Genomic DNA, 26,056 nt, shown 5'->3' with positions numbered 1-26,056 from the left:
GTGTTGAGAACCCATCCCTTGCATCAAGACCATCAAGACTTGTGCACCTCAACAGGTCACTCTTTTTGGACCCCCTTTCCTTTCCTTTCCTTTTCCTTGTACTGTACCTGCTGTAAAGGGGTATTGTACTCTTCTTGTACTATGTCTGCTGTCAAGAGACTTGGTACTTATGCCATTTGCCTTGCCTAGAAAATGCCTAAATCTAATATGAAGTTTCCTATGAGAGTTGTCAACCATGGAGACTACTCTACCATGGAGATTGTGATCTCAGATGAAGTCAAGGGCATGTTCAATCATGTTGCCTCTAGAAAGGTCTCCAAAGCTCCACATTACCCTCCACCTGTCAACAAGCGCTCTCACTCAGAGAGTCTTGCCCTTCAACAAGAAAGCAGAGAGGACACTATGGTCCTTAGCCTTCTAGCTAGAATGGGTATGGAGAAGCAGCAACAGAGTCTTCAGGATCACATCAGCTCTCCACCTTCACCACTCATCTCTCACATATCTCCTCACTATTCTCCTTACACTCCTCCCCCTTCCATTCCTACCAACCTCCACTTCCGCCGTACTAAACTCCTCAAGCGCATCAAGGAGTTTAGTCCTCTGCTAGAAGCTGTCAAAATTCGCTTGGATCCTTTTATGCAGAAACTTATGGTGGAAGATGAGAGGGAGTATGATGGACTCACTATTAGAGTACCAAAGGAAGTAAGGGACTACCTATTCACTTTTCATGAAAGGTTTGAGGATTTGTACCAAAACTTGGAGGAGAAAGGTCATAAACTGACCAACAAGCAGTGGAGAGAGTTGAAAGGAGCACTTAAAAAAATTGGAGGAATATCTTTGGTTAACCTTGAAGATAGACTCTTAGAGATCTGTAAAGAATTTGTGGCTCTAGAACCAACTTTACCATAAATAACAACTCTTTACCTTTGGCTTCTCATTTGGCAAATCATTACAATTGATCCTTTTTCTTACTTGTTTACTGATAAACAAGAAACTAGGAATGTCTGACTATATTCCATACATTGTCAATTTCAACAACATTGAAAATGTTCAAAATTGGGCTCAACACCTTGCTAATGGTGTAGACCTGGAAGTCCTTGGCTATGAAGGAGAAAGAGAACAACAGCAACTTGGTCTTTTACTGCACAATGCCCATGAAGCAACTTCAGCAACTGTAAAGAACTATGTAGACATACATATAAATGCAGCTACTACCCACATGAATACTTCCTTCAACAACATTTACAATGCCTATAGGAATGATCATGGAGTGCTTCTTGATATGGCTGACACTATAGAATCCTTGCAAAAGGAAGTGGAAAGCCTAAAGCAGTTGACTACCCTGCAAGGAAACCTTCTTGCAACATATAAAGCCCAGCTGGATAAATTTCCTGCTGATGCTGGTGCTGGACCTAGCTCCAAGTCTCTTAAAGTTCCAGAGCCTTCTACCTTTTCTGGGTCTGACAGCAAATCCAAATTGGATGACTGGATCAATCAGATTGCCCTATTCAACAGTGCAACAGGAGTTGTAACTGACCATCAGAAGATTGTAACAGCAATGCTTCGCCTTAGATCTCCAGCCACCACCTACATGAAAAAATACTATGATAAGGTTGGACATGGAGAAGACCTTGGGTCTTGGGAGAGTTTCCTCCAAGAACTCAAAAATATCTATGGCAAGCGTGATGACAAAGAAGGGGCAAAGCTTGAGCTTACACAACTTTGGTTGAATAAAGCTTTAGCAAATAAGGACTTCATCAAATACTCTGAGCAGTACCGCACTCTAGCTCGTATTACAGAATATGAGGACTCTGTTCTCATTGATAAACTTAAGGAAGTTATTCCTCAGGAGCTCAAAAATGCTTTGGTTATTCAGGAAATGAATGGTACTCTACCTAAAGCTTGGCAAGAGTATCTTGATCTCTTGCTTAAAGCATACAAGGCTTTGCATCCTGAAAAGGCTAAGAGTGTAATCTTTGGCAATGGCAATAAAGGCAATGGCAATACATCTGACTCAGATGCAATGGAGATTGATTCTGCAAAGAAGAGCAAAGGCAAATCAAAAGAAGCCAACTCCCAGGAAGTTAAAAAGAAGAAGCATTGTAATATTTGCGCTGCAAAAGGCTTAAAAAACAAGGCTTCTAGTCACAACACTAATGATTGTTGGGATAAACCTGGAAATGAGAGCAAGAAACCTGCTCCTAAAAGCTCTTCATCAACTTCATCCTCATCTGTGCAGAATAACAAAGTAGGACAAGGTGCGCCAGGGGCCAAGAAATCTTTCAAGGCGCGATTATTGGAATTTATGAAGGAGATGGATGATGATGATGATGGTACAGCTCCCCCAGCTGCAACTGTCAACATCAACTCTGCGAGAATCGTAGAAATACCCGATTCCCAGTCTGCCATAAAGGGGACAACTGTGCAAGTCGATGAAGTACAGTCGGGGCCTTCTCGATCGACGGGTCAAAAATTGAAGGTAAATCGGCGATCTAACGTGGATTTTCCCGATGCACTGTAGAGGATAATGTCTGTGATCTACGGTGCGGGAATAGTATACCTACTATCAGCTCTAAGCAAGACTTAGAAAAAGTAGTACTGGAATCTTGTAATATAAATATTGCTCGCAACAAGAAATCGTCTTTTAGACTTCCAGTAACACTTTGGGTATATGGAAAAAAAGTACAGACTGAGGCTCTTGTTGATTCTGGGGCCACAACAAATTTCATCGACCAAAAGTTTGTTGAAACTAATAACCTGGTAACACATAAGTTGGCAACACCGTATGATGTAAAGAATGCGGATGGAACTTTCAATAAATCAGGACAAATCATAGAGTATGTCCGTGCCTATGTTGAGATTGGGACCCATAAAACAATACATTATCTATTTGTCACCCATCTAGGGGACAAGGAAATGATTCTTGGGTACTCATACTTATACAAGCACAATCCACAGATTGATTGGCAGGCAGGAGAATGGGAGTTCACCAGGTGCCCAGATACATGTGCCACTAGAGCCCATAAAACAAAGATTATCGAAGCTGGAGCTGATGAGCTCGAAATCGAACCAGATTTACCATGGGAATCCTCACTGGACAATTTAGGAGAAGAGGACATGGAAAATCCATACATTAACTGGATTGATATTGATGATCCAGAAGATCGACAACAAGCAGCAGTCATTGCAACCATGTTTGATGAAAAGGACATGGATGAAGAACTTAGTGAAACAGATGAGGACACCATTACTTGGAAGTCCCATGTGCCAGAGTGGTTGCATCAATATGGCAATGTCTTCTCAAAGAAGAAATCAGAACGGATGCCAGAACGTAAAGTTTATGATCATCCAATTGATTTTGTGGAAGGTGCAACACTCCCCAAACCAGCTAAAATTTATCCGTTATCTCCAAAAGAGCAAAACTCCTTGGATGAGTGGATTGATGAAGAACTTCGCAAAGGCTACATTAGACCATCAAAGAGTCCTGTAGCTGCACCCTTCTTTTTTGTTAAAAAACATGATGGATCTCTTCGTCCAGTTATGGACTATCGTGCACTCAATGCAGTTACGGTTAAAAACCGTTACCCTATTCCCAGAATATCTGACTTGATTGATGCATTAAGTTCTGCATCTATCTTCACTAAGATTGATCTTCGGTGGGGATATAACAATGTTCGAATTCGAGAAGGGGATGAGTGGAAAACTGCTTTCACCACAAAACGTGGGTTATTTGAGGCAACGGTCATGTACTTTGGATTTTCAAATGCACCAGCTACTTTTCAAGCAATGATGAATGAAATATTAGGAGACTTGATTCGCAATGGGCAAGTTATGGTGTATTTGGATGACATATTAATCTTTGGAAATGACAAAAATGAGCATCGGAAAATTGTTAAAGAAGTGCTGAAAAGACTTCAAGACAATGATTTGTATGTGAAAGCTGAGAAATGTTTCTTTGAGAAAGATACTATTGAATATCTTGGCATGATCATTTCTAAGGGACATGTTGCAATGGATCCCAAGAAGGTTGCAGGAGTTCTTGAGTGGCCAGTACCTAGTAAGGTCAAACATATTCAAGCTTTCTTAGGCTTTGCGAATTTCTATCGCAGGTTTATTAAAGACTTTGCCAAGATTGCTAAACCACTCACTAATCTCACCAAGAAAGAACAACAATGGGTCTGGAGCGAGAGTCAGCAAAATGCTTTTGAGGCACTGAAAAAGGCCTTTACCTCAGCTCCTATTTTACGAATACCGGATGATGTAAATCCTTTCCGACTATCAACAGATGCCAGTGACTTTGCTGTGGGAGCCGTCTTATCACAACTAAGTCCAGAAGATAACCTTTGGCATCCAGTTGCATTTTACTCCAAGTCGCTTGATGTACATGAACGAAACTACGAAATTTATGATAAAGAGTTACTTGCTATCATCAGAGCTTTGGAGGAATACAGACATTACTTGGAAGGACATCCAGTTAAATTTGAGATTTGGTCAGATCACCAGAATTTGACATACTTCAAATCAGCCCAAAAACTCACTCGGAGACAAGCTAGATGGGCTTTGTATCTCACTCGCTTTGACTACACCCTTCACCATAAACCAGGAAAAACAATGCAAGCTGAAGACCCTCTGTCCAGGAGGCCAGATCATGAGGAGGGGGTAAACCTCGATAACAGAGACCAAATCTTGCTCAAACCTGAGTTTTTTGCAATTCAGGCAATCGAGGCTACTCATGAATCGCCTGTCAATGATGACCAAATCCTAAGAGAGGTCAAAGCAGCACTACTTTCAGATGAAGTTACGAAGGATTATAAATCACTTCTTAAGTCAGGACCAAGAGAATTCAAGAAATCTCTGGAGGAATGGAACTATGAAAATGGATTACTACTCTATCGAGGGAAAGTCTATATACCTAAAAGCACAGATGATCATCTTCGCCGAAGAGTTGTGTATATTCACCATGATTTATTATCAGCTGGTCATCCAGGAAGGTGGAAAACATATGAATTGGTTACTAGAAACTATTGGTGGCCAGGAATGTCGATCTTTGTCAAGAATTATGTTACAGGCTGTGATACGTGTCAGCGGATGAAAAATCGCCCACAACAGCCTTTTGGACTGCTACAACCAAATGAGGTTCCTAATAGACCTTGGGAGATTATCTCCATTGACCTTATAACTCAATTACCAGAATCATATGGATTTGATGCAATCTGTATAGTGGTTGACCGTTTAATAAAACGTGCTCACTTCTTCCCAATTACTGGCAACTTCACAGCAGAAGACCTTGCACGATTACTCTATGACAGAGTCTACCCACTGCATGGACTACCTCTACAGATTATCTCTGATCGTGGAACCCAGTTTGCTGCAGAACTATTCCAGGAATGGTGTAAACTACTTGGAATTAAATCAACAATGTCAACAGCATATCATCCACAGACAGATGGTCAAACTGAACGTGTCAACCAAGTTCTGGAACAATACCTTCGGTGCTATGTCGATTACAATCTAGATGATTGGGCATTGATGTTAGGAATGGCAGAGTTTGCCTATAACAATCAAGCACATGAAGGAACTAAAGAGAGTCCTTTCTTTTTAGAGTATGGTCATCATCCAAGAGCAGGACCAACAATCACAAAAGACCTTCAACGTAATGAAGATCTTAATAACATTGCGCAAAGACGACATGATGCACAAGAGCAGGCGAAAGCTGCTCTCAAGTTAGCTGCTGAGCATATGAAGTGGTACTACGATAAAGGGGTACAAGCTGTTCCTTTCAAAGTTGGTGACAAAGTGTTACTCAACCTCAAGGATTATCAAACCAAGGGACGAGCACTCAATCCACGATTTGAAGGACCATTTGAAATTCTGGAGAAACTGTCTCCAGTTACCTTCAAACTGAAGTTGCCTCCAAAATTCCGCAGTTACCATCCAGTTTTTCATGCCAGCAAATTAGCCACCTACAATGAACCAACTATTGTGGGACAAAGAGGACCACCACCTAAGCCAATTGTAGTAAAAGGTGAAGATGAGTGGGAAGTTGAAAAAATCCTACAACATCGCATTTATAGAAGAAAAACACAATATCTTGTAAGATGGTCAGGGTTTGGTCGAGAAGATGATACTTGGGAACCTGAAAAGAATCTCGCAAATGCTCAAGATAAAATTCAGGAATACAAGCACTTAGGGCTTCCCCCAGTACACATTATCGAAATTCAAGATGACACACAAAATTTGTCAGATTAACGAAAAGTTCTTCTCAGAGCTTGAACCAAAAGAGGGGGTGATGTCACAGATTTCACTGTCTTATCCCTATCTAACATTTATCTTATCTGTGCCATATGTTTATCTTATCATATCACTAGATATTCCAAAGATGGAGTGGACCATTGGACTTGTTCTAGACCATTCTAGACACTTCAGATTGTAGATCAGATCCAGGGGGAATTATGTTAGATCTAGATCGCACTAGTAACAGCCTTGGCAGGCTAGATGTCTAGATGTTGATCCTTGTTGCCAAGCATGCTTGGGCAACCCAGAGTACTATATATTTACTCAGTGTTACCCACTGCACCATATGGTTTCCCAGGCTTCACCATGTGGTTTCCCAGGATTACCCAGTGTACCATATGGTTTCTCAGATTGTTGCTAAGGAACCATTGTTCTGGAATGTACCTGAAGTATTCCAATCAGACAATTACCAAGCACACCATGTGCTACTATTCAAATAGAGTATTAGAGGTCTTAGTATAGTATCTGGGGTCCTAGATAGAATTCATGTATATAAGCTAGACAGTCTGAGCCTTAGAGCCTCAGACTTAACAACATCTTTTGTCTTCATACAACATCTCTGTGCTCTCCATCTAAGCTTCACTGCTGATCTCCTTCTATCACTCTTCCATATCACATCAAGAAACTAGGTGAGTTGCAGATTTGTGATAGAATAAAATAATAAGCCAAGAGTCCCCTGTCTGTATCCATGTTATGCTGACAGAGCCTAGACTTCCCAAGGTCTCTGAGTTGCCCACATATCCTTGGAAACATATCTCCTATGTCACCATCATCCTGATGTCCTCTAAATAAGGAAAAGAACCAGTCACTGTCTATGACATATTTCCTGTGTTCCTGTCCCCAGTAACAACCATCACGTCAACCTCGCAAAGTCTATATTTCCTTTATTTCGGAACGTTGTAATCCTTTCCTTTTCCTGTGACTTCATGGGCATCGGATATTTCTATCCTAAGTCCGCATGTAGGTCCTTTGTCTGATATATCCTTCGTTATTTCCTTTAAGTCTGAGTTGTCCAACAATACTTCGTGAAGTCAAAGTAAAGTGTTCAATAAATTCCCTATGTTTGCCCCAAGCATTCCATAAGTGAGACGAGGCCTTCTATTCAAAATATGAAGGTTTTTAAGAGGCTGCTTCTTGAAGTTTCTACTGTTTTCAAAACCTCGCGAAGTCTCTCGTCTTTCCAATTCTGTACTTTTCATACTGCTAAAGTCTCATGTAGAGGCTTGTGCTTTGACTAGTAGTTCAGGCTCACCCTAGTCCTACATTCCCTTATTTTATAACTCAAATGTTAATAAAATGATTAAAAATGTGCATATTAAGGCTAAATCAGATTTTCAGCGCGATAGTGTAGATGTCAAAAGTTGCATTATCTCCCCCGAACAAAAGAGGACTGTCCTCAGTCCATTAGAGTAGACTGGGCTAGTGTTGTGTAGTCGCAGATAGCTTGCACTCGCTCTTCAGCACTCTTGTCATACCTCCAATAGTTATGCTTGCACTATTGTCGAGCTAACCTCTTATCACACACTCTCTCTTTAATAATCCTCAATGCTCATGCTGGTAACGCTATCGTTGTCAAATTTGACCTTAGAACTTTTCACATTTGAAGCTCTGTCAATTGAGCGCTAATCTTCCCAAAACAGTTAGATTTTTGATCGCACCACTACTCCTATGATCCAAAGTTCCGACATCAACTTTCAATTTTGTTTCATTTTGCTCTCTCTATTCCGTCCCGAGCCTCGAGGCTTTAATTTCCGAACTTCTAGACCTTTCTAGTCAGGTGCTGTTCGATTTCTTACTCAGGCTTTACACATATTTGTTTTGTGGCACATATGTTGAACTTATAAGTTCAACCGCCTTTCTTCCTTTCTTTCCTAAGTCCCCCCATCTCCGCTACGCTCTTGCTATCTCCTTCTCCCATCCTCTGCTCTTCAATAACGTTCCCGATCTTTTTCAAGTAAGTTCACTGTGGCGGGGACGCTCCAGAGTTTGCTCTGGGGCCTCAGCTTTTTGCTCTCTTTTTCTTGTCATTGCTGATACTACTCTCAGCCCTGCCCGACATCAGCAACTTACACAATTTACTGGTGAACTTTCTTGGCTTTTCTCAGCTTTTCTCGGCTTTTCGGCTGGTTTGACCAGCCCACCAGTTCACAAGTCCACCAGCTTGTCTGTACCTCCCAACTATCCCCCCCCCAAATAGGACCCAAATAACTTCATTTAAATTGCTGAACATGATTTCTGCACTCCAAGAACCCCCAACATTGGAGGCTGTCTCATAAAAACACGTTTACCGGAAAACTTTGGCAGATGGACCCGAGTAAATCTGAGCTTGTCGGAAATCGGACATAACTTGTGGCTGGTGCACCTGTCAATCCCACTTATTGGGTCAAGTTAGACCGACTGTTGCAGGTAACACCCCCCCTAGTTAGATATGATTGGACTGTTTTCCACTGGTGGCATTAATTTTCGTTAATATAATAATTTTTAACACCTCCACTGCAACTGCCTAAAAAGTGATATTCTTGAGAGGCGAGAAGCGGACATACGTCACCCAACCGTCGTCATTGCGCTTGACGTTCCCGACGCATCAAGAGGACTTGCCCTCGTCGTCTCCAATAACGAGATCATATCTCCCCTGGATATACCTCAAAAAATTCGGAAAAAAATCCTGTATATACTACATTAACTAGGTGGCCTGTGTTCACAAGAAACAATGATTAATCAACAATATCCTTCTATTGAAATAGGATTTGGCAGGACAAAACATCTACTTAACTTGTAGCAGCAGCCCGGGATTACTGTATTATACAAGCATTATAACCTACTATGCCGAGGTGACTCAGGCTGGGTCCCCCAGTGACCTCCCAAACACCTCATGCTCAGTGGCAGCACTTCCTCGAGGCTGTAGAGGTTGGTAAATTGTTATGACCTAGTTTAGTGGCAAGCGCATACGTGATCGAAATCGATCAGTTCCTTCGTACTACCATTTTGTATTCCACATTGACTCCACACTTCATCGACATCCCTATCCTATCATGATTATATTTCCCTTTGATATCGTTAGGTTTACCTTCAACACCCTCAGTCTGAGGATAAGTACATAAGTATTTCTTTCAATGTATTCATTTATTTGCTCAATGCTTACACTTCAAGTTCACCTGTAGTCACGTTTCTCATTCGTACCCATAACTCTCCAGGTACTACAATAGAGCTGTTTTACCGCATCTGAGGTTTCTCATTTGTATTTGTGAAGCATGGTTGGCCTTGGTGGAGTGAAAGGCAAGTTTCGAAACCTTACGATGACGTTGACCTTGTACTACCCAAGTACTACATTATACTATAGATATTGGAGAGGCAGCACTGGCGCTTGGGCATTGGTTAGACATAGTCGTGTATATACATATCCGCCATAATCTATGATCTATTTCTGAAAATTTGATGTATATCCGGGGGAGATATGATCTTGCTATCAGAGACGACGAGGGCAAGTCCTCTTGATGCGTTGGGAACGTCGAGCGCGATGACAACGGTTGGGTGACGTATGTCCGCTTCTCGCCTCTCAAGAATATCACTTTTTAGGCAGTTGGAGGCGTTAAAAATTATTATATTAACGAAAATTAACGCCACCAGTGGAAAACAGTCCAATCATATCTAATTAGGGGGGGTGTTACCTGCAACGGTCGGTCTAACTTGACCCAATAAGTGGGATTGACAGGTGGGCTGGTGACTTGTTGACTTGTACAAGCCCTAAAAAGCCCTAAAAAGTTCCCACCAGTAAATTGTCAAGTTGCTGATGGATGTCATCTTCAACTACCACTAAAGGAAAAGGTCACACTCTCACGCTTCCCCCACCCAGCAATATTTATTTGGAGGGACTGGAATCTAAATTGCGAGATCTGCATGCTTGGGTCATTCGTCTTCAAATGAGTGTCTCTCAGGCAGGCTTCAGATTCCTGGCCCTTCAACAGGCTTTTCGGGATTACCGTTCTCAACTGGTACATTCTCTCTTCTGTTATCTCGATACCCTTCATCTTACTGTCCCTTTTTTTAGGAGGATATCCATTGTGCAATCATCCGGTTTCACGATGAGGCCTGGATCCTGCCCACAGTCGCTATGCTCTTGCAGCTCTCGTATCTATCGCACGATTACGGTCTGGAGTTCGAGCATTGGAGATATTCTCCTGAAGCAATCGACGAGTTCTTCCGGGAACACGGGGTACGTGTCACTTCCCTTCTGACTATTGTGAGGACTTAATCCTTCTTAGGTCTTTGAATTCCCCCCCGATCTGTTACCGAGTTATCTCCCGGATGCTCCCTACACGCGCCGTCCTCAGGTAGGCTCAAAGACCTCTCCTCTATCGTCTAGCTAACTTTGTCTTAGCCTTCGCGGTCGGTGAGATTGATTACTGGGTAATAATATAAGTAGAAATTCAACATCCCTCAGTTCAACGTTTCAACATTTCAAACTTCAAGCTTCACCATTTCTGCACAAGCTAGATCTTGTAATATATATTCCTTAAAACCTGATGTGGCGACACATGCAGCCCATATGTTTCTCCAAAAACAGACAACGCGCATGAATAAACAACAGGCAGATAAAACCCAACCCAGAGTTGTGATTCAAAAGAATGAATCGATTCAAGGAATTCGCCACATCGCGATCCCACTTCTCTCTTTATCCAATTCCTTCTTCGCCTCCTTACTATCGCGGCTCCTTACGGCAGCTGCCACCAATAACGCAAGTGCAGCTCTCACGTCGTCTTTCTTCACATCCTCCGTTGGGGTTTCCTCTTCACCTCCCACATGAGTCACTCTATCCCAATCAATGCAAAGATCAAGAAACTCGAAAAGAACTCGAACGATCCCTTCAAACTGCCTACTCTTACTCTCCTGATCGTCCTGAGCGGGTAATTCAACATTCCACAGTTGCTCGAGCGTCAACGTATCCCATGCAATGAGCGGAGCGCCAACTTTCACGGGTACAACAACGGAGGGACATCCGTTCAGGAGTATGTATTGTATGACGCTTTCTTCCGGTCGAGCAGAGGTCGTCCAGAGTTTCCGGTGGGGTTTGATTCCTACTACGAGGATAACAAGCCGTCTCGGCGTGGGCGGTGGAGGGAGTGGGGTCAGTGAGGGCTTCGTTTCTGATTCGGAAGAAGGTTTAGGATCCTCTGTGTCAGCTGGAGCTGGGGATGGGGATCGCGAACGCGCAAAACGATTCGTGAGAGACGGTAGTTTGAGGTTCGACTTGATGTTCTCCAGATTAAATTTAGAACCCGTTGAGGAAGGCTCCTCTGGTGGACCGGAACCAGTGGACGGTTTCTCCCGGTCGGGAACTGCGGGGGCAACGCAGAGTGTAATGATGGACGCAGATTCATTCAGAAGTGTTTCTCCAACTCTGTAATCACCTATAATATTTTGATTTTGATTTTGGGGGGTTGGCTTTACTAGTATATCACTTACCCTGTAAAAAGGGACTGTGACAGAACACGATATCGGCTTTCATCGATCTTGGAATAATAGGCCGACGAGCACTCGCAAACAAATACGGATTGAACCATCCCTTCTCCACCGCCAGGTAATCTTTTACTGCTGCGAACAGATCGGCATCCCTATTATCCATCCGTAAATACTCATCAGTCAAAACCTTGAGGGTTGTAAAAGAAACGTAGACCAGGACGCACTTGTGTACACTGCTCCTAAAGAACCCCAACTTTGCATCTTCAACCGTCGCCTTGAATTTGAGCGTGATCACTAATACTTTGACGTGTGTGGTTTCGAGTCTACTCGAGTGAATAGGAATAACATGTTTGATCGGATGTTCGAAGAGCAGATCATTGGCAGCTTTGGTAGAAAGATCAAAACCAGCGTAAAGGGTGAGGTGAACGAGGATCGTATCTCCGAGAGATGATACAACCACATCAGAAACTGGACCCATAACGGGAGACGCTATTGCTGCTACACCACCCTGCCGATTTCCGCATGGGTTAGAGAGCGAGAATAGGATTTACCCCACCTGTAGACACTCAACTGTTGCCGCAATCACAGTATGAACAACGATATCCCGGAATCGGATGCAAGGCAAAGTCAGAGGGGACGAATCGCCCCACTACGACTTGAGTGAATACTGGTTATGCTCGATAGTACTCGAGGAAATTCACCGGAGACAAGCATATAACACCTGTTCCTGCTGCTCTGAGAGACTCGTATGAGGACATCACGATTCTTCCGGTCATTGACTAGTAGTTGGAATCAAAAAACAAAGCATAGTTAGCTTGATGTGATAACAACATTAGATTTACGCACCCCAACCAGTTTCCTGACTATCCATGGCGCTGCCTTTTCCTTCTCTTCGTTTTCGTGAGGATCTATCACCGAAGTTGGATCGATGGGCCCGAGAGCAGACACTGCTCCAGTTTTCGGGGCGGTTGCCATTCAAATTGAAGCCAAGTGTGATCAGGAAGAGTAGAGGGCACTGGTTTGATGGCCAGATCGGCTTCGCAGGGCATCATTGTGGTTGCTGGGAAAGAGACAGTAGTCAACGGACACATTTATGCCGCATCCTGTCCAATGGCAACGATCTATCGCTAGGAGGATTCCGGAGGTAATATTTCCAGGGAGCAGTGGCCTATGCACGATGATCAGGTTCCTTTAGCGGTGCCTTTCAAATTGCGGGCCATGATATCGAATATCAATGTCATTATCGAGGCTCGTTGAGGCCTTTCTATAGCGACAACTAACAATACAGAAGTACCTATACAATATGTTTTCCCCCCTTTTCCCTGCCAATTCACACTCTGTCCGATCGTGGAACAGTAGTGTCCCTTGCCGTTGAAGGTTAAATAAGTCCGGAACAATCAACATGTCTATTTCCAGGATATGAAGGCCGTTGAAGATCCCTTTTCTTGCAATGCAGTATGGCGAGGGCTCGTTGAGGCCACGCCACCACGTTAGTGGTTAACCACCAGATTAGTATCTGTTGAAAGGAAACAGTTAAGATAGGGATTTGAAAAGAGGATTCAAGAACTCTTACCGGTAGTGGGAAGCTTTGTAAGGACCATTGGCAGGAATGTCCAAATACTTGGACTGGGTCTCGGTAAGGGTGGTCAGATGCACGTTGAGGTTGGCAAGATGAGCACGAGCGACTTCCTCGTCGAGTTCCTTGGGGAGGATGTGAACACCGAGAGGGAATTTCTCAGGTGTTGTCCAGAGCGCGATCTGAGCAAGGGTCTGGTTGGTGAAGGAGCAAGACATGACGAAGGAAGGGTGGCCAGTAGCACAACTGGATGAAGAAAATAAGTATCGAATCGCCTTCGAGGTAACAAATTTCAACCTACCCAAGGTTGACAAGGCGACCCTCAGCGAGGAGGAGGATGTGTCTGCCGGAAGGCATGGTGTATCGGTCAACTTGGGGTTTGATATTGGTCACGGCTTTGGCGTTTTGCTTCAACCAGGCGACATCGATTTCAATGTCGAAATGACCGATGCTAATGGGGTCGCTTTGAGTAACTTAAACTTCGATACACGGACAGGACTCACTTGCAGACGATTGCGTCCTCTGGCATGACGCTGAAGTGAGCACCAGTGATAATATCTCGGTTTCCGGTGGTCGTTACGAAGACATTAGAACGAGGAGCGGCTTCCTCCATCGTAACAACCTCATAGCCAGCCATAGCAGCCTGGAGGGCGTTGATAGGATCGATCTCAGTGATCAAGACACGGGCACCGTAGCTCCTCAATGACTCAGCACACTGGATAACACATCGTGAACGAAGCATTCTAAAGAGCAAGCTAATAGCAACTTACGCCCTTGCCAACATCACCGAAACCAGCGACAACGGCAACCTTGCCCGCAAGCATGACATCGGTAGCGCGCTTGATACCATCGACGAGAGATTCGCGGCATCCGTAGAGGTTGTCGAACTTGGATTTTGTGACGGAGTCGTTGACGTTAATGGCAGGAACCTTTAGCTTGCCATCTTTGAAAGCCCTGTAAAGGTGGTGAACTCCGGTGGTGGTTTCTTCGGAGATCCCGCGAATGCCTGAGGGATGCCATCATCTTGGCTGGTCATATATTCCGATGAAAGCTAAACGTACCAGGAAGGAGCTGAGGATATTTCTCATGTACCATATTGGTCAAATCACCACCATCATCAAGGATCATGTTCAAAGGTTTGCCGTCAGCAAAGCCCTGAATGGTCTGCTCGATACACCAGTTATATTCGTCCTCTGTTTCCCCCTTCCAAGCAAAGACGGGAACGCCCGTAGCAGCAATGCTTCAAGCAAACACTCAGAACATGTTGCGGTGCCCCATACGAGAGAAACATACGCAGCAGCAGCATGATCTTGGGTGGAAAAGATATTCTGGGTTGAGTTGTATTCATATTTTTGAATGGTTTAGTGTAAATTAAGGAGACATACGCATGATGACCAAGTAACTTCAGCTCCCAAGTGAGTGAGGGTCTCGATCAAGACGGCGGTTTGAATAGTCCTGAATGAAGGGGTAAGTGTGCTTTCGCGTTTGATCAGATCAGATCACACGCGTACATATGCAGACATCCGGCGATACGAGCACCTTTCAAGGGTAGGGTTGAAGCGTACTACAGGAAAAGGTCAATCAGCCGATTTATCTCAACCGCGGAAGTTTGTGGTCCTTCGTACCTTCTTCCTGAGGAACATGAGACCAGGCATCTCATTCTAAGTCGACCATACGAGATCAAAACAAATACATCCCAAGCTTAGCATGAAACAGTACCTCAGCGATTTCGATCTCTTTGCGACCGAACGCGGCAAGAGAGACATCTGAAAACGACTGCTTAGTGGCCGTTTCGACAACCGATGATTTGGGATGCCTACCAGCAACTTTGAAGACCATTTTGTTAGGAAGATGGGTGGATGGAAGGAAGAGGGAGATGGGAGCGATAGGCGAGCTCGAACGTTTTTTTAAATTTTAATTATCTACACGTGATGCGTCCAAGCGGTCACGCTTTGCAACTATTATCAGGACCTCGAGGTTCCTCGCCTATGGCTGAACGCTCTGAACCAGAAACCAAATGTTACGTCTCAGAAATCATGCAATACTCGTGCGATTTAGCGATGTCGCAAGGAGGGAAGCCATTGATTCGCTGTTTTCCCATCTCCCGGCTCTTTAGGATGTATGAAGAAGCCCTTTTCCATTTGTTTGTGTTTTTGCTTATCACCCGAACTAGATGTCAAGGAATTCCCGCTGTGGAGATTACTCGAGTGGCTGATGTTGATGATAAAGGCATGGTGCGGATTCCTCAGGATGTAAGGTAGGACCAGCTGGCAATTGCGCCGCTTGCACTTGCTCAAGAGTTAATATTTCTATGTAGTGCCGCTCTTCCTACAGGAAAGCCCTGGCGGGAAGTTACGCGGTACGTTGATCCAAGTGTGCTCGATTCTAAACTCGAGGTGAGCTGGTTTTTGATAGCCACGAGGACGTTCAAGAAATGTGTAGTTGCTTACTTGTCTACGTAGTCGAACTCCCGAGCATGAGTACATCGTCGGCATCGCCCTTATTCTGCTTGAGGCACTCCGAGCATTCGGCTCGGGTGCCATACCATCTCCGAACCGGTCCCGGTAACCTCGACTTAGCCGTCCTAGGCTTACAGACCCAAGTATGTATCCGCTTTCAAACCAGTCTTCCCTCGTATACGAAATAAAATGCCACTCTTTCGAAAGGTTGTTATAATCCGCTAGATCACGATTCGAAATGGAATTCACTGCCTATAGATTTGATTGTTGGATGTTTAGCAACGAACTAGCCACGGACATCCGCATCCTTTCCGTTCTTTTCAACCCACTAAAGATATCGATATCGTGATGAGAAACTCGGTGTTGGAGCCGCCGTAAGCAGGCAACTGTATGTACTTGATCGTTCGCGGGTTGAATCAATCATTTTCTTTAGGTCAGCAGGACGCACCGATCTTTGTTGATATCATCCATTAATTGAATTCGCAAAGCCTACAACACTGTGATGATCTTTTCCGGGTGTATAGCCTACGTTGAAGCCTCTAAAGTTGGTCGTCAATCTCCCTTCACGACGTGGGCTCTTGATCCAAAGCACGCTTACTGCATATTGACGCCATCTATTGTCAAGCATTATAATCTCCAAAGTCTCAGTAACCCTGTCCACTCATTCCTTCAGTGCCCACTGGTGATCTGCACTGCCAAAACATGTTTACTTCTGACTTCCATTGGCTCCTTTGGACTGAGCCCGACCCCTCAGCGGGTATTAAAGTGGAATCTCAGCACGATCATTTTCTAATATCCCCTCCTTCCTCTCCTTCTCCTGCATTGTCCTCTCCCTCTTGCTCCTCCCTGTCTACTTCCTCGTCGTCCCTCTGCCACCGGCGCTCTCCCGACCCGTATCGCCCTCGACCGTATCCCTCAGCCCGCGGACTACATTCTATACCCACAATGTCATACTCATATACCACAAAAACAAACCTTAGAGGTCCGGAGAGGCGATCCTCGGATGGCAGTGGTCCAATTTACCATCAAGATGGCATGTCAAACACGAATTATCCTATGCCTGTAAGTTGTTGACATCTTGACTACATATCAAATTATTGATACTTATCATGATCAGGCGTCCTACGATTGGCCTTCCCCACTAATGTCCAACCAAGCCCAACAATACTCTCCTGGCTCTGAGTATCATATTTCTCCCTCTGTGGTGGGAGGTTATGATAACTCGAATGTTTTGAATTCCATGGAGCACTATGACCAGCCGTTCTCCAATACGCCGCATCCTAACGCGCGGTCATCTCAAGTCACCTCTTCTGATCACAGCTCGCATTCAGACGTTTCTTCTCTCCAGTACAGAAACTGTCAACTGGAGGAGTCCCTACGGCAGTGCAAAGAGCGTATACGACAGTTGGAAGCTCAGCATGTTCGTGCACCTTATACTCCTCCGGGATCTGCAGGAGTAACACCACCGTCGAGCGCATCTTTCGAATCTTCCTGGAAAGCACGGACTATGGCACGAAAGCGTAAATTCTGTTCGGCCAACCGAGCAGGCAACGCTCTTTGCGCTTGGCATGATACGCGACGAGAGCGTCGTGTCTATCCTCCCAGAAACGCTCCTTCCGGGTACCTCAACTGTGGCTGCACCGATGAAGAGGCTCTTTTCGAAGAGAGCCTCGCTCGTAATGGTGTTGGAAGTTACCTTCCGGGTGACAACGTACGCATGGATCCTGCATTGCGTAATCCACTGCTGAAGTTACTACAACGGCGGTACGGCTACCGAGACGGAGACTTCGAACGTGATCCTCGGACTGGTGAATGGGTAACGGGTGAGGGCCATTCAAAATGGGAACAGGAGTCAGGGCCTGCCACGAACATTAGACGTTCGAGAAGCGATCGTGCAAGGTGATCAAACTATTTTATTTTATTTCATTCCGCTTTACATGGACTTGAACACACCACAATCACATTACTACTATAGACCCTTATAATTATTATTTCGTTTACTTACCCACTGGGCATTTTTTTACATTATTACCTTCGATTAATGATGTCCTCACCGCGTCGCATCACCTGTATTCATTCGTTTGTTCACGACGTTTTAGAACCTTACGCACTTGCATTGCACGTATATTATTAGCATGGCCTTTGTACCTTTCTTGTACTATGATACTTGCGACGGCATTAATGAATATCATGATGATTCATGACCTTTTCTGATCGAATTAAGGATCGCTTTGCTCCATTTCAAGTTCGGTGTGGTTGGTCATAGCCAACATCGATACGATTACATTCACGATCAGACTAAAACCTGTTCTTCTTGGAAACTGGGACTTCGAGACCAGGAGAAGGATAGCCCTGGAAACTAGAAAATCAGAAACAGTACTAGTCCCGTCAATCAGTGACCCAGTCGAGAAGAGAAGAGATCTACCTACGCATATTCTGAGCTTGAACCGACGGGATGACTGGCCGGAGATACACATTCAAGGAGCTTTCTGTGCCCCGTGGGCCGTAGGATGCCGAAGGACAGCGAACATGGGCTAAGACACAGGCTAGGTTAAGTAGCTGGTGTAGGTATTGTGTACATGGGTGATATATAATTCAAATTTGACGATACCACAGCCTGAGCGCGTAACGACCTAGCTGGTTCAAGTCCGTTCATCCTATTTGGGCCTGGACGAATCATTAATGCATTCCTGGAATCGCAATCAAGGCATTGAATGATGAATCTGTCATTCATATCCAGTATAAATGACCATGAACTCCTGAGTCTCTCCAAAAATGCATGATCTTTTCCTCTCGAGTTTAAATCATTTGTTGATAGGAACTTCCCCCAGGTATATAAACATTAAAGTTCGTCTTGTGCTGGATTTGAAACAGAAGGGAGACTGACGCTTCAAATTTTCATGGTCGACTTCAAAAAGAGGATGTCGTGTGACAGTACTAGTAACACATCGTCTTACTAGTCCCTGCCCAACTTACCAGCTTAACCCTTTTGAGCCATGCTTTTGATTCCAAAACTGATTTCAATCGTCTTTGTCCATCTTCAATGTTCAAAGGCGGTCCCGCATACTTCAGGATCAGGTACTCTATTTCTCACGTAGTCATCGCTAACGGATCATTACTAGCACTGCTCACTGCTCACATTTAGTCTGGCCGGACAATGAAATCAATTACTTGCTGCGGAAGAGAGGTCCGTTTACATTTTGCGGTTTTATTCACCAGTCTTTCGTTGTCCTGACTTGAACGAGTTTATAGATGCAGTTGAAGAGTACACACGTAGATCAGATTGCTTTCGTATTGTTACGGGGATGATACGTTCACGGTGTGAGCAGTTGGACATGATGGAAGACGAGCGCGTTAGAGGTACGGTTTTCGCACCTCTGCCCTTGAGAATGTTCCTAAACTCTGATTTGACTTCAGCCGCCATATCAATGTCCTTGTGTGAGCTGGCAACTGCGAAGCATCATTCAATTCCAATGGAGTGCGCCTCCTTCACCATCAATCAGCCGTCATCAACATCTACGGCCGGTTCGCAAGGTGAATGTGTCAGGTAGAGCTTGTCGCGATTTCTCCAGTTCCAGCTCTTGCGAACTTCGATTGTAGTGCTTTATCTCGAAGTGCTCAGTTCTGGTCAAGCTATTCGGGATATCTTCGAGAAATTCGTGTGTTTCTGTTCCTATATTCGTTTATCTCGCGCTCCCTGAATCCTGCCTTTTGCTCTTTTCAAGCCCAGCTCTGTTTTACTTTCCAAAGGTGGAATGATATAGGTCTGTATGATTGTTGCGCCTTGATTACCCGATGCTTAATGGTTCGAAAGATGTGGCTAGGGATCTATACCACAATATCACGCTCGAAAAGTTGATGTTCATCAAACTTGTGCAAGAACGGGAAAAGGAGGGAAAAGTGAATGCAGAAACGTGGAAATTGGGCATAGCGGTGTGTGCTATCGACGACTTCCCGGATAAATTTTAACATCTTCTCAAGGAGTTGTTTAAAACTGCTTCATATATTCGCAATGTATCCCAACGATTGGATGCGCGTTTCGAGTTACAAGGGCACGAAGTGAGGAGCCCAGTTCCTATTAGACTCGTAAATCTCACATCTACATCACAAGGTAAACAAAAACCTTCTCAAAGCTGTGAATATTCTCGAGAGACGGGTAAGAATCATGGGTTGTGTGATCAGACTTTCTGTGTGGAACTTGTGTTTCAGGTAGACACTGTGTTGGACAAGTCCTTGAATGCTTTATCCGGAAATGTGAGTTGCCGTTCGTTACAATCGAATACTGACCATTGCCTCCAATAGTTCGTCGTGTCGTTGGGAACTGTCGTGTCAAACCTTGGCGAGGGCCTTCGTTCTCGTCTGGAGGAAACCTTGGTAACTCTCCATGAACAGCACCAACAATTACTCGTCGAGAATACTGTACCCGATATCATCTGGCTTGTGTCCGATCAAAGCTGAATCCTTCGTACCCAGGTTATCTTGGACGCGCATTGGAGAACGACTCAGTCTGGAATGTTGGCTATGCAAGAAGTGAGAATGTGCTGGGTGTCCGATGGATGGTCTGATAGCCCTTCTCTAGTCCATTTCTGAACTCTCTCGCGGCGCAACTCAGACTGCTCTTGAAATTATGAACACTAGGGATCATTCATTAGCACTCCGTCAAGTACAAGAAGGACTTGTTCAATCCACCCGCCAACTTGTGGGCGCCGTCAACCAACTTACAGAAAAGACTAAAGATCACATCAACAATATCAACGACTCGGCTATGGTTCTGGAACAAAAGCTTCGGGACGTCTCTGAAATGCCCCATGCCCAATGGTGGAGTGACAGGTGGATACATAGCTTGATGGTGGCATGCTCCTTGATCTTGAGAGGCACTATTATTTCTATTTTTCTTGAACGATCGATTTGAATTAATTCTTCGAATCGTAGTTAACCCTGCGCAACTCTTGGAAATATTTCAATCACCCGCATTCAAGTTTCTTTGGGTCCTGCTTTCTATCAGCTGCCAGTTACTGAAAGTCGGCGTTTCCATCTTGACGGTGAGGGTCATCCTTGCCTTTTTCAGCAGTGACTGTTATCTGATTCTACGTTCCGGCAGAGCCTCCTCATCTTTCTTTCGATTCGGGGGTATTCTTCCTTCCAATCATGTTTAGTCAAAGGCAACAAACAAGCATCGTACGTTCTTGTTGCCGATATGTCATACGGAGGCATGCACATCAATCTGTTTTAGCAACTCTCCAAGAACGTTTTCGCTGTTCACGTCGTCAACGAATCAATCTTCAGCCGCCCAGCAAAATTCATTGATACCGTCACCCTGTTCTCGTAGTCACTCAAGGTCTACTCGTATATCTCGGATTCCTGATCACCTCTGCCGACCTAGTTCCTAGCTACTTTCCTTGTACTGCTGTAATTAATTATCAACCCGGCTCCGATATCATTCCTCTGTACCGTTGAAAGTTTGCTGTCCTTGGATCAGATTGTCTTGTAACTTGTTAGAATATGTATCGGAATAGCATACGTTTTGAATGTCAACCTCCTTGTCCGATATCGCCAGACTGGCGATCTCCACGCCCTGCGGTTCTCGCATCGATGTGTTTACTGAAGCATGATTTATTATAATTACGACCTGTTTGAGCTGTTGATAACTTACATGGCCTGGAGTCTGCAGTCACGTGCACACATATAGTTTGCGTTCCCAACCCGGTTCCCTTTCGGTTCTTCTTCTCCGATGGCCAAATTCAGCGCGTACCTCTCGGATTCTGACGAAGATGAGCAACTAGAAGAAGACATTCCGACGAAAACCGATTCAAGCCATGAACAACGCGATGTCATCGAACCCGACCAGCTCAGCGCCGAAGAAGAGTCGAGCTCAAGTTCTGACTTGCAAGAGGATGAACTTCGAATGCGAGGCCGAGAAGATTCATCCTCTGAACACGAAGACGATGAGGAGGAAGATGACTATGAGGATCGCGAAGATGACCGCGAAGAAGACAGACGTGTTTTTACGTCGCGCGGAGATCCCACTCTTACAGCTCGAGCTCGAAATGTTGGTGTCGACCCACAGAGAATGCACGTCATGCAGACTTCGCTTTTCCGTCTCCCAGAAGAGGCAGCTGCTTTGAAAGCTCTTTCTCAACCTCAAGCTAGTAGGGCTCTTAGCTTACGGTCACCAACCAAAAAACAACAGTTGAGCCGGAAACACAGTCGGGATTCAGAGGGTGATACTTTCCGTTTGGACGCCAGGGAGGTGAGTTAAGAGCTATGCACTACATATTTTACTTCCTTCCAACTACGAATCTTTGTTCAGAGAGCATCGTTTGCTCATGACGTCGACGTACCCCCGCTTCAACGGCCCTCGAGGAAATATACAAGAGTCGCAGTAGATTCTTCGTCTTCTATCGCAGCCGATGCTGAGGATGGTCTTGTGGATGCGGGATTGGCCTTCGGAAGGAGTTTCCGTGTTGGATGGGGGCCAGGTGGTAGTTTAGTGCATCTCGGGTCGCTTTGCAATCCATGGAGTTCTGTGTGAGTAGCTTTTGTGTGGCGCTTGAAGCCGTTTTTGATCTTTTTTGCAGGCCCAATACTACTTCAAACACGTCCATAATATCACTAACAAAAGTCCCGCTTCTTTCCACCGGAAATCTCGACCTCAGTTCCCCAGCTGCCGTTTTATCTTCCAAACTTCTACAGCACCATCTTTCCCACTCGCCTATAACACCCGATGACTCCGGTGTCCCGTTTGCCTCACCCTCACCCGATGCGCTCCATTTCTCTTCCTTCGCCTCGCTATTTCCTCTCACAGACCACTCCTTTGCGGCCACCCTCTTTAGATTGGGCGAGGCGTTGTTCGATCACTTGGACATGGGAATACGGCAAGATGTAATCGACCCCGCAATTCGGAACAGAATATCACTAGTCGCGCGTAAAGCTCGTGTTTCTAGGTGGCTAGAAGATACAGTATTACCAGTTGTGGAAGTGGAATTACGTTCGCCTTCGAGGTCCTCGTCACGGAACGCTCTAGCCCTATCACAGACATTCACTCTTTTAACAGCCAATCAGGTCTCTCGAGCGTGTGATATGGCGGCTGACGCAGGGTACATAAAACTATCCACTCTCGTCGCCCAAGCTGGGGGGGACCTTGAGTTCAAAGAGGACTTAAAAGAACAGTTGTCGATATGGAAAGAGGAGAAGGTGGACGGTCTTATTGAAGAAGGTGTACGGAAGATTTATGGTCTGCTTGCTGGTTTGCTTGGGAGGGACGAGGAGGGCGTCGTGTCTGGCGTGGACGTGCTGAAGGGTTTGGACTGGAAACGTGTCTTTGGAGCATTCCTATGGTTTGCTGAACCCGAGGATGCAACCGTTAGAGATGTCTTTGAGGCGTATAACGCTATGGCCTTTCCTCGTGAACCCGGGGGCAAGGAGGTCGTTCGTCCGATTCCATGGTACATTGAGAAACCCCCGCAGGCTTCGGAGACGCAAAGGTGGAAAACACCAGCCCCACCTTCACCGTCATCATCATTCTCACTAGCATTGCCCATCCCCAACGTCGACGCCCATTTCTCCTTACTTCAACTCCATTCCAATCCCTCACTCTCACTCTCCCAATCATCGCTTCTCAGACCTCGGTCGTTTGGACCGTCGCCACTGGATTTTGCGTTGCCATGGCATTTCTATATTGTTCTTTCTCGAGTCCTGAGAGCGAGGGATTTCGGTGATCGGGGAGAAGCTGGGCTAAAGAATATAACTGCAAATGATGAGCAAGACGAGGAATCAGAACCTGATCTCGTTGAAGGACATAGCCCAAGTGCAGATCTCCTTGCAAGCAGCTATGCCTACCAATTGGAGCAGCTGGGAATGATACAGGAAGCGACATTCGTGTTATTACATCTTGAAGGTAGTTTCGGGTGAGTGGCCTCCCGATCGTCAATGTCGTGATGTGTAACTGACAGCTATTAAATCTCTTTCGACTAATACAACAGTCGCCAGAAGGCAATCAAGGACCTTCTAAACCGATCTGCTGAAAAGTTGGATGAATGGATGACCAGAGGTCTCGTGGGTAGCTTGAAGATTCCAGTAAATTGGATTCACGAAGCGAAGGTATATCATGACTCTCTCCATTTTTTCTGATCCCGTTGACGAGTGAAGCTCAACAGGCTCTTCACACACTTTCCCGTGGTGCATTCCATGATGCCTACGAACTGTATCTCCAAGCTGGAATGTATAATCAAGCTCATGACATCGCGGTTCTGGAAATTGCTCCCGATGGAGTTATTCGTAGGGATCTGGAGATGTTGAAGGACATCTTTGAGCGATTGACAGGTGCCGGTGGGGAAGCTAAAGGCATTGAAGCATGGAATTTGCGGGGCAAGGTTAATCCTTCTTTCGTCTTGTTCTCGTGCATGGAGCTGACTTTCGATCTGTGTAGCTATTCCTGGACTATGTTACCATCCTCACACGCCTCCCAATTCTCCTTGATGATTTATCATTGGACAATGCTGTCCCGGATGCTGTACAGCTTTCAGAGGTTGAGAAACTCGTGCAAGGTATACCAAAAATGATTGGACTGCTCCCTGATGCGCTATGTCGCAGTGTAAAGGTTGATGGGGGGAAACATGCGGTTGCTTTAGGAGAGATGACGGGAGCACTCGTCCGGATGAGGGATAGAGCTGAGGGTGTTTTGGGAAGTGCAAAGGGACCAGTGAGTGTGACCGCTCGATGCTTGGTTCTATTTACTGATTCTGATTTTTCTCCTATTTAGACGACTCAGCCGCCTTCACTACATCTAATGCAACTCAGCTTGATGGATGACGCGACAAAACTACACCATTTACGAGCCTCGTCCTCTGCGAGATTTCTGAAAAGTATATCATGTATTTCCTGATAATTCTGGATGGGAGGTTTACGACTGGGATGTAGAAGGTTCCTACACTTACCACGATGTTGTTCATTGTTCTTTACTTGTGTACCGTGCATTTCTCGACCCGAATAAATTATAATATCTCGCACTCAACGATCGCGGCTGATAGGAGCTAAGCGCCGGGACCGTCCATGTCGCGCATCCCCTTGTTCAGGCATACCTGCTTTAGACATACCACTCCACCGTCTTCGAGGGTATTGACCAAGAAACCTTTTTCAGAGATGGTTACTCAGTCCAATGGAAACGCAGAACCACCATCTGCGACCGCGACCTCACAGCCCACGACTACCGTCACGCTATCCCCCTCATATCTCTCACAAACAGCCACTCCGTCGCGTCATCTTCAAGACCCTACATCATCTAGAAAACTTCTCGTTCTAGACCTTAATGGGACCCTGCTTTTACGACCAAAACGCGGAAAGGGAAAAGCAAAGGAAGAAGAGGGAGTGTTGGGACCTCGTATACGACCCATCCATCCTCGACCTTACATCCCAACATTTCGTGAATATCTATCGCATCCCAAGACGCTGTCGTGGCTTGATACAATGGTATGGAGCTCCGCACAACCTCATAGTGTGAAACGCATGGTGGAAAAATGTTTTTACACCGGTAGCGAAGGTAGCAGGTGTTTGAAGGGATTATGGGCGAGAGATATGTTTCATTTGGCACCGGAACTGTATGGTACGTGTTTTTCTGATGTTCGATTTTATCTTTGTACTTAGGGCTTCTACAGGAAAGAAGACGCTCACGGTAAAGGACCTCACCCTCATATGGTCTAAAAGTACCTTCGAATCGTCACCTTCGTTGGTTACCATGCTCCCCAACTCAAGACAATCCTTCTCTCATTCAGCAGAGACAACGGTTCTACTAGACGATTCACCGCGGAAAGCACAGTTGCAACCGTGGAATCACATCTGTATCAAGGAATACGGAGTTGGAATACGGAGGGCGGATTTAGACGTTTGGACGAGTTTACGACACACTTCGAGGAAACAGAAGGAGAAGAAAAATAAGGAAGCTGGGGTAAAACACGGAGTACAAGAAGCAGTCGTAGTCGATGTCGATTTCACGGTTTCTGAGATTGTGCCTCCGAAAGTCGAAGGCAGATTCGACGAGACTTTACTCGCGATCATTGGGCTGTTGGAGACAATGAAGCATGAGAGTAATGTCGGGGCTTGGATTAGGAATGGAGGTTTACTGTTTGGTGGGACGAATCGCTCGGAGACGGAGACGTCAGGTTCTAGTATGTGGTTCGATGATATAGATGTTGCCAGCGGTTGGGCACGCAAGGGGAAAGATGCAGTCCACGAACTCGGGATCGAGCTGGTCGATGGAATTCATGGCTGA

General features: G+C 45.2%; 10 protein-coding genes across 11 annotated transcripts; 8 read left to right on the top strand and 2 right to left on the bottom strand.

Moving 5' to 3' along the window:
- Positions 1–192: 192 nt before the first annotated feature.
- E1B28_008367 (uncharacterized protein) lies at positions 193–909 on the top strand (the record flags this gene model as incomplete). Its single annotated transcript, XM_043153165.1, has 1 exon — positions 193–909. The coding sequence occupies one exon, from the start codon at positions 193–195 to the stop codon at positions 907–909; it is 717 nt and encodes a 238-aa protein (XP_043008449.1).
- A 91-nt stretch (positions 910–1,000) lies between these two features.
- E1B28_008366 (uncharacterized protein) lies at positions 1,001–2,521 on the top strand (the record flags this gene model as incomplete). The annotated part of the gene is made up of 1 exon (XM_043153164.1): positions 1,001–2,521. One exon carries the CDS (start codon positions 1,001–1,003, stop codon positions 2,519–2,521), a length of 1,521 nt encoding a protein of 506 aa, XP_043008448.1.
- Positions 2,522–10,077: 7,556 nt separating this feature from the next.
- On the top strand, positions 10,078–10,818 carry E1B28_008365 (uncharacterized protein). The gene is made up of 4 exons (XM_043153163.1): positions 10,078–10,286; positions 10,343–10,625; positions 10,673–10,684; positions 10,736–10,818. Exons 1-2 carry the CDS (start codon positions 10,089–10,091, stop codon positions 10,544–10,546), a joined length of 402 nt encoding a protein of 133 aa, XP_043008447.1. The 5' UTR covers positions 10,078–10,088; the 3' UTR covers positions 10,547–10,625; positions 10,673–10,684; positions 10,736–10,818.
- E1B28_008364 (uncharacterized protein) lies at positions 10,819–12,884 on the bottom strand. Of its 2 annotated transcripts, XM_043153161.1 has the most exons (6): positions 12,601–12,884; positions 12,456–12,533; positions 12,326–12,403; positions 11,979–12,262; positions 11,758–11,906; positions 10,819–11,702 (listed from the first exon to the last, which is right to left on the bottom strand). In XM_043153161.1, the coding sequence occupies exons 1-6, from the start codon at positions 12,727–12,729 to the stop codon at positions 10,930–10,932; spliced, it is 1,491 nt and encodes a 496-aa protein (XP_043008445.1). In that variant the 5' UTR covers positions 12,730–12,884; the 3' UTR covers positions 10,819–10,929. The 2 variants fall into 2 exon arrangements, with proteins under 2 accessions (XP_043008445.1, XP_043008446.1); XM_043153162.1 differs by having other exon boundaries at positions 11,979–12,533.
- Positions 12,885–12,968: 84 nt separating this feature from the next.
- On the bottom strand, positions 12,969–15,231 carry E1B28_008363 (uncharacterized protein). The gene is made up of 12 exons (XM_043153160.1): positions 15,151–15,231; positions 15,050–15,096; positions 14,956–14,991; positions 14,842–14,894; positions 14,716–14,785; positions 14,624–14,658; positions 14,392–14,570; positions 14,101–14,336; positions 13,834–14,045; positions 13,632–13,781; positions 13,328–13,576; positions 12,969–13,270 (listed from the first exon to the last, which is right to left on the bottom strand). Exons 1-12 carry the CDS (start codon positions 15,167–15,169, stop codon positions 13,264–13,266), a joined length of 1,293 nt encoding a protein of 430 aa, XP_043008444.1. The 5' UTR covers positions 15,170–15,231; the 3' UTR covers positions 12,969–13,263.
- An 87-nt stretch (positions 15,232–15,318) lies between these two features.
- On the top strand, positions 15,319–15,810 carry E1B28_008362 (uncharacterized protein; the record flags this gene model as incomplete). Its single annotated transcript, XM_043153159.1, has 4 exons — positions 15,319–15,449; positions 15,504–15,587; positions 15,648–15,726; positions 15,793–15,810. 4 exons carry the CDS (start codon positions 15,319–15,321, stop codon positions 15,808–15,810), a joined length of 312 nt encoding a protein of 103 aa, XP_043008443.1.
- Positions 15,811–16,491: 681 nt separating this feature from the next.
- Positions 16,492–17,692, top strand: E1B28_008361 (uncharacterized protein; the record flags this gene model as incomplete). The annotated part of the gene is made up of 2 exons (XM_043153158.1): positions 16,492–16,851; positions 16,907–17,692. 2 exons carry the CDS (start codon positions 16,492–16,494, stop codon positions 17,690–17,692), a joined length of 1,146 nt encoding a protein of 381 aa, XP_043008442.1.
- Positions 17,693–18,857: 1,165 nt separating this feature from the next.
- On the top strand, positions 18,858–20,247 carry E1B28_008360 (uncharacterized protein; the record flags this gene model as incomplete). Its single annotated transcript, XM_043153157.1, has 10 exons — positions 18,858–18,976; positions 19,042–19,149; positions 19,207–19,336; positions 19,390–19,448; positions 19,515–19,553; positions 19,604–19,722; positions 19,771–19,848; positions 19,901–19,945; positions 19,999–20,043; positions 20,092–20,247. The coding sequence occupies exons 2-10, from the start codon at positions 19,095–19,097 to the stop codon at positions 20,245–20,247; spliced, it is 726 nt and encodes a 241-aa protein (XP_043008441.1). The 5' UTR covers positions 18,858–18,976; positions 19,042–19,094.
- Positions 20,248–21,520: 1,273 nt separating this feature from the next.
- Positions 21,521–24,673, top strand: E1B28_008359 (uncharacterized protein; the record flags this gene model as incomplete). Its single annotated transcript, XM_043153156.1, has 7 exons — positions 21,521–22,039; positions 22,100–22,317; positions 22,368–23,696; positions 23,772–23,889; positions 23,946–24,161; positions 24,218–24,490; positions 24,551–24,673. The coding sequence occupies 7 exons, from the start codon at positions 21,521–21,523 to the stop codon at positions 24,671–24,673; spliced, it is 2,796 nt and encodes a 931-aa protein (XP_043008440.1).
- A 167-nt stretch (positions 24,674–24,840) lies between these two features.
- Positions 24,841–26,056, top strand: E1B28_008358 (uncharacterized protein; the record flags this gene model as incomplete). Its single annotated transcript, XM_043153155.1, has 2 exons — positions 24,841–25,390; positions 25,443–26,056. 2 exons carry the CDS (start codon positions 24,841–24,843, stop codon positions 26,054–26,056), a joined length of 1,164 nt encoding a protein of 387 aa, XP_043008439.1.

Source organism: Marasmius oreades, chromosome 5, assembly GCF_018924745.1.
Source record: "Marasmius oreades isolate 03SP1 chromosome 5, whole genome shotgun sequence".
Lineage (NCBI taxonomy): Eukaryota > Fungi > Basidiomycota > Agaricomycetes > Agaricales > Marasmiaceae > Marasmius > Marasmius oreades.
This window is presented reverse-complemented; position numbering and strand designations above follow the sequence as displayed.

Bases quoted from the DNA above. Each gene is read 5' to 3' on its own strand.
- E1B28_008365 (XM_043153163.1), top strand. From the start codon at position 10,089: ATGTCATCTTCAACTACCACTAAAGGAAAAGGTCACACTCTCACGCTT. The intron at 10,287-10,342 runs GTACATTCTCTC...CCCTTTTTTTAG, and splicing joins GGGATTACCGTTCTCAACTG to GAGGATATCCATTGTGCAAT.
- E1B28_008364 (XM_043153161.1), bottom strand. From the start codon at position 12,729: ATGGCAACCGCCCCGAAAACTGGAGCAGTGTCTGCTCTCGGGCCCATC. The intron at 12,534-12,600 runs GTGCGTAAATCT...TCCAACTACTAG, and splicing joins TAGTCAGGAAACTGGTTGGG to TCAATGACCGGAAGAATCGT. The intron at 11,907-11,978 runs GTGCGTCCTGGT...GATGGATAATAG, and splicing joins TTTAGGAGCAGTGTACACAA to GGATGCCGATCTGTTCGCAG.
- E1B28_008363 (XM_043153160.1), bottom strand. The intron at 14,895-14,955 runs GTACGAAGGACC...CTTTTCCTGTAG, and splicing joins TCATGTTCCTCAGGAAGAAG to TACGCTTCAACCCTACCCTT. The intron at 14,571-14,623 runs GTATGTTTCTCT...GTTTGCTTGAAG, and splicing joins CAAGATCATGCTGCTGCTGC to CATTGCTGCTACGGGCGTTC.